Genomic DNA, 5,957 nt, shown 5'->3' on the forward strand with positions numbered 1-5,957 from the left:
AACAACACAATACACATTCTTTTCCAGTGCCCAAGGAACATTGTCCAGAATAGACCATGTTTTAGGCCACAAAACAAATCTACATAAATTAACAAATATCAAAATACTACAAAGCATTTTCTCAGATCACAATGCTATCAAATTAGAAATCAACAATAGGAAGACCAAGGAAACCAAGTCAAATACATGGAAACTGAATAACACCCTGCTGAAAAGCCACTGGGTAGTAGAAGAATTCACAAAGTTCCTAGAAATAAATGAGAACGAAAACACAACATACCAAAATCTTTGGGACATGGCGAAAGTGGTGCTGAGAGGAAAGACCACTAGGGGAAGTGAGGATGGTAAGAGGGAGTTCTGCAACCAAGCAGAAAGATGTAACTATCTCAATTAATTGTCTAGGAAAGAGGAAAGCCCTGTCCCAGTACCAGTAATAGTGAGGACCAATAGAATTTAAAGTAGTTAAACACTAGCCAGAGCCCTGCTGCCCATCTGAATGTGGGAGCGGAAGCAGAGGGAGGAGTCCCGGATGGCTCCTGGATTAGGCTCTCAAGGTCAGTTCTCTTCCTGAAGGATGCCCATCCCTCCTTCCATTCTCCAGTAAGAAAAAGACCATCACAATGCCTTTTTAAGTTCTATTAAAGTTTAATCGAACAAGTTATACACATTTTTGTTTACCCTGGTATAAAAATACAGCTGATGATTTGACAAAAATGGCTCCACCTAGGACTTCAAGGTTTGAGTTTCTCCAGCAGTAACAAGGGGAAAGCATGCTTCCAGCTGAAGCTGAATCCAAGCACACAGCCCTTCCTGGACACGCACATGTGCAAACAGAAAGCCCAAGTAGGTAAAGAGGAATGATGTCATAGGAATTTGGGAAGAAGCCCAAAGTTACTCCCAGGAGAAAATGAGAAAATACAGGCAAGTATCCTTAGGAGGGGGTAGGATAACTAATTTACATTTACCATTTGTTATTTTTAAAAATAATGATAAGTTATGTCAGCAATTTTAACATTTTAGAAAATATGCTACTGACCTTCTTTCACCAAGGTGAAATAAAGCTGAAGGAAAAGGGAGAAAAAACAAAAAAAAGATTAAAATACCTAAGTGTGAGGATTAAACCCTCAAAATTCAAAATGGCTCTTAAAAGTTTTGTGTCAAAGGGTTCATTTTTTATATTCAATGAAAAAACATTTAGAGAGTAGGAGCTATAGGAAGTCGGCTCCATTTTGTTAGCTTCACAGACATGGAGACCAGTTTGTTAGCAGACCTTCCCACAGTGAGAGAGTTCCTTTCAGTGTAGGCAGAGCATGGTTTCATGGTCGTTCTGGACAATTCCTTAGTACGCCTTTCCTGCTGCTCTCGTTCCAGAACATTAACTTTGATGAAAGAAGGGGAACATCCATATTACAACTCATCTTCAAGATGTTTCTCTTTGAAGGCATCACCTGTCAGCCTCTCCTGAGCTTCCTTCATTCCTTGAACAACTGTGAAATAAAGGTTGGGGAAACAATATGAAGTAGGTCATAAATATATGGCATCTGATGAGCAATGTAGATTCTTAAATGTTTAAGAGGAGCACAAGATCCAGACTCTAGATCTAGTTCTGGATTTTAGCCCTGCCAAGTCATTTACCTCTTTGAATTTGTTTCCTCATTTATAAAATTTTAATGTTGCTTAATTCATACAGAAATATTATAAAAGTTTAATGGTAATAAAAGCACTTTATAAACCATGAAGTCCAACAAAAATGTTAGTGTAACTGGCTTGCCGTCTAAGATTAGAGTTGATTTCTTGTCACAGACTACAGTTGTGATTCACATGCCACTAACAGAAGAGAGAACACCTTCCTACTATCCACATTATGTTTTTTGGATGGCACTTACATCATTTCCTATGGAGATTACAAGTTGCATTGGGGAATGATGATGGTGTGTGTGTGTGTGTGTGTGTTTTTTGGGGTGGGGGGGAGACAGTCTCCACTTAAAGGGGTAGTCATTTCCAATACAACCACGCATAGAAGAAGAAACATCTCAGGCAAAAAAGACAGAGAAAGCTTTAAGTAGATAGAGCCTTAGGCAGCCTAGAGATGAAACTTCTTGTCTATCTCCAGGTCTAAGGAGGACAGCTATGTAGGCATAGGCTCCTGAGTGGTGATTCTACACGAGCATCCTTAGTACAATGACAGACCAGGAGCTGGGCTGAATCAGCCAGAAAATATAGTTTATTAGTTCCCTTTTGTTTTCCTTAAGCCTCTAGTAAAGTCAGGTGTGAAGGCTCAGTTTCATGTCAGCTGAGCCATAAAGAATTCAGAAAGAGCTTGTATCCACATTTGGACCAATGTGGTAAAGGATACCAATGTGAAGTTTAAAGTATTAACTAACTAAACGAAATCTTAAAGGGAAAGTAAATTACAAGGGATGAGAGTTGGGGAACTAAAGTCCAGTTGCTCTTCTCCATTTAGAAAATTTCCCTCTAGTATCAATCTCAGTGGAAGGAGGCAATAACCTCCCCAAATCCTGTCTGCTTCCCTTCCCTATCTTAAGAAGTAAGAATCCCAAGGACTCAAAATATAAAGTGATCAACTTGGCAGTGTTGGGGGCATAAAAGGGGATAGGAAGGTAGACATATGACAACTTAGCAATTTCCTTTTATAGGTAGGTGGAGGGTTGGGGCACTGTGCAAGGAAAAAAATAACAATCCATGGCTTGCATTCCAACCCTTGCCTAGAACGAGTGTGATTAGAGATTAGGAAAGCAAAGTTGATTTCAACCTTCCTTCACCTATTTGTGCTGAAGCTCTTCTCTCTCTCTGCCTTGACCATGTTCTCACCTCCTTTTGTTGGCTGGATTTCATTCTCTCTGATTCAACTCAGTTAGCATCTCCGCTAGCAAGCCTTAATGGACTCTGCATATTCAGACACATACCCCTTTTTCCCAATTCCACAGCTTGAAATATCTTCTTCATATTTCTTTATGTCTATAGACACAAATTCATATCCTTCCAGATACAGTTAAGGCTTAATATCTAAGAAAACTGAAGATATGCTCAGCTAACAGTATCCCCCTTCCTCTGAATTCTTACATTAAGTGTAGTATTAATGCAATAGAAGGTAGGAGGGGAAGACAAAAACAAACAAATACATTCTGGACTCAAATCCTGGCTCTGTGACTTATTAACTGGGGACCACAGGTAGCAAGTGATTACCTCTGTGAGTTTCAGTTCTTCATAGTTTCCTATGGGTCCAACTGGATTGTTAAACACTAGGGGACGGGGTTCAGTCTTATATTTCTCCTATATCCTACACAAGATCTACCCAAGAGCTAGTCACACAAAAGATGCTGAGTGAACATGTTGAATTGAGTTTCCTAACAAAGAACTGGCATGTGGTTCATACTATTTAAATTTACCAGTTAACCTGTCTCTCAATACTATACCTTGCTCTGCATTGATGTAGAAATACTTGTAGCTGGGGTTTCCACTCTCATTGATGATTTCCGGGTGCACCTTGCCACTGGGATCTATTGCACACAAAATGTCACAGGTGTTGTCATTACAGCAGAGGCTCTTCAAACACTACATGGTATTCTAGGCCCTCTGAATATGGGGCCTGCCCATCTTTGCAGCTCAGCATCTCACCATTGCCTACCCATTTTTACACTTCATTACAATGAATTCCTTGCAGTTCCCTGCAAGTATGCTCCTATGCCTTGGCACATGCCATCTCCTCTCACTGGCACATAGCTACTTTTCTGCCTGATGATGGCAGGACCCTACATCGATGCTGTAGGATAAGCACTAGACCACAAGGTCGATTTGAACTGCAAAGGCAGTGGTTCAAACTCACCAGTTGCTCCTCAGAAACCCTATACAGTGTTGCTATGGGTTGAAATTGACTCAACAGAACGTAACAATAACACAGAATCTAGCAGAATGCTGGGCAAAGACTGAGGAACTGTGCAAAAAAGGCATTTGTCTGGTTATACTATTCCATGGTTTAAATCTCTTTCTTATATTGTCTCAGCCCAACTATGAGGTCAAGCATGGAAACTATAGTTTATCTAGGTCCCTGCAGCACCTAATAGCGTGCTTGGCATACAGCTGATGCTTAAATAATTGCTGAATGAATAAATGGATTAATTAGTCCTCTTGTCATTGATCACAGAAGTTATTAGTTAACGGCAAAAGTTTCCCTTCAAACTTGCAGTTCTGGTATTCAGAGTTCTCCCACTCTCTCCTGAAACTTATTATTGGGGGGATGGCATCCCATTATAATCTTACTAGGTAAAGTCAGTGCCTTAATTATTTCTCTCTTCTTCTACACCATAGATACCCAGATTATGATCTTGCACCTTACCCAGGAAAAGGATTCGTGGAATATAACCCCCATCTGGGCTGAAATCTTCATCCTTTGGTTCCTCATCATCCTATTAAGATTAAATGGAAAGGGCAACTTAGACTTCAGTTATCAAAATTGGGAGGATATAAAGACATAAAGTATCTGGCTTACAAGCTTTCATGAGGGGCTCAGGGTCAGAAGAAGGAGGGTAAGATAGAATCTCCACTGAATAGTTTTCCTCTTGTTCAGATGGGTCTGGTGAAGATGGGGATAGGATTTAGCATTCAATTGTAATTGTTATCAGGACTAATGGCAACTGTCACAACTGTAAATATAGAAGAGATGTAACTAAAAGGTGGGAGAAGTTAATCTGTTATTTTCAGGAACAGAGGGCACTAAGACCAAAAGGGAAGAGCATGAGAGGAGCGAGGGACCCTGACCAGAAAAGCAGCTCCATCCGAGATAGCGGCAGATGGGATGGCATAGAGAAACAGAGCAGCAGAGGACTGTTGGCCCATGGACTGAGAAAGCCTGCAGGCAGAAGGTTGGCTTTGGCTTCCAAAATGTGCCCTTCATACATTTAAATGAATATATACTTTCAATATGGTATGCATACATTAAAAACAAAACAAAACAAAACAAAAAAACAGGTAACAATAGGCGATTACTGTTAATTGATAGTGCATGGAGGAGAATGTAATCGTTGCAATGGTTTGTTGGATGCAAAATTGATGATTTGCCCTGTAAACCTTCACTCACTCAATTCACAATAAAAGCTTTAAAAGAAAAAAATGAAATCTAAGCCAGATCATGTTCTTCCCTGGATCAAAACCTTTCAGAGGCTTCCCAGGTCACGCAAAGTAAAAACCCCAACTCCTTGCAGTGGCCTATAAGGCTCTACATGTTCTGCTACCTGGGGAGTTCTCTAACATTATGTCCTACCACTCTCCCCTTCTTCTGCCTTCAGTTCTTTTCAGGCACATTAACCTATTTGATATTACTGTCATTAAACCAGCCAAGCGTGCTCCTAACTTGTTCCTCCCTTAGCCTAGACACAGCTCCCCCGTTAACAACATGGCTTACTCCATTATCTGCTTTCGATCTTTACTGAAATGTCACTTTCTTTATGGAACACCTAGTTAAAATTGCAAACAGATTTCTCACCCCTTCATTTTTAGGCATGGTACATATTTATCACCAATACTTTTTGGGTTTATTTTTTTACTTATTTATCTGTCTCCCCACACTACACTATAATCTCATCGAGGACAAGGAATTTTGCTTGCTGTATTCCCAGAGCCCATATCACCGATGTGCACATAGTAATTCATAAATGCATGAGTTGCTGAAAATGACATTTTAAACTACAATTATTTACCTATAATTAAGGAGCTCTGGTCCACCACTCGTCCGTCAGTTTGTTGTACTGTGGTGGCTTGTGAGTTGCTGTGAATCTGAAAGCTATGCCACCAGTATTTTAAATACTAGTAAGGTCACCCATGGTGGACAGGTTTCAGATGAGCTTGAGCTTCCAGACCAAGACAGACTAGGAAGAAGGAGTGACGAGCTACTTCTGAATATTTAGTCACTGAAAACCTTATGAATAGCAGAGAAACAC

At 40.2% G+C, this 5,957-nt stretch overlaps 1 protein-coding gene across 1 annotated transcript in view; it reads right to left on the bottom strand.

The window, feature by feature from the left end:
* Positions 1 to 1,407: 1,407 nt before the first annotated feature.
* TXNDC12 (thioredoxin domain containing 12 (endoplasmic reticulum)) overlaps positions 1,408 to 5,957 on the bottom strand; it is a 41,563-nt gene continuing 37,013 nt past the window's right edge. The window contains exons 5-7 of the mRNA XM_006839765.1: positions 4,358 to 4,427; positions 3,438 to 3,521; positions 1,408 to 1,487 (exon numbers count right to left, since the gene is read on the bottom strand). Coding sequence (XP_006839828.1) covers positions 1,408 to 1,487; positions 3,438 to 3,521; positions 4,358 to 4,427 — 234 coding nt within the window. The remainder of the gene's footprint in view (positions 1,488 to 3,437; positions 3,522 to 4,357; positions 4,428 to 5,957) is intronic.

Source organism: Chrysochloris asiatica, unplaced genomic scaffold (genome assembly GCF_000296735.1).
Source record: "Chrysochloris asiatica unplaced genomic scaffold, ChrAsi1.0 scaffold00026, whole genome shotgun sequence".
NCBI classification, from domain to species: domain Eukaryota; kingdom Metazoa; phylum Chordata; class Mammalia; order Afrosoricida; family Chrysochloridae; genus Chrysochloris; species Chrysochloris asiatica.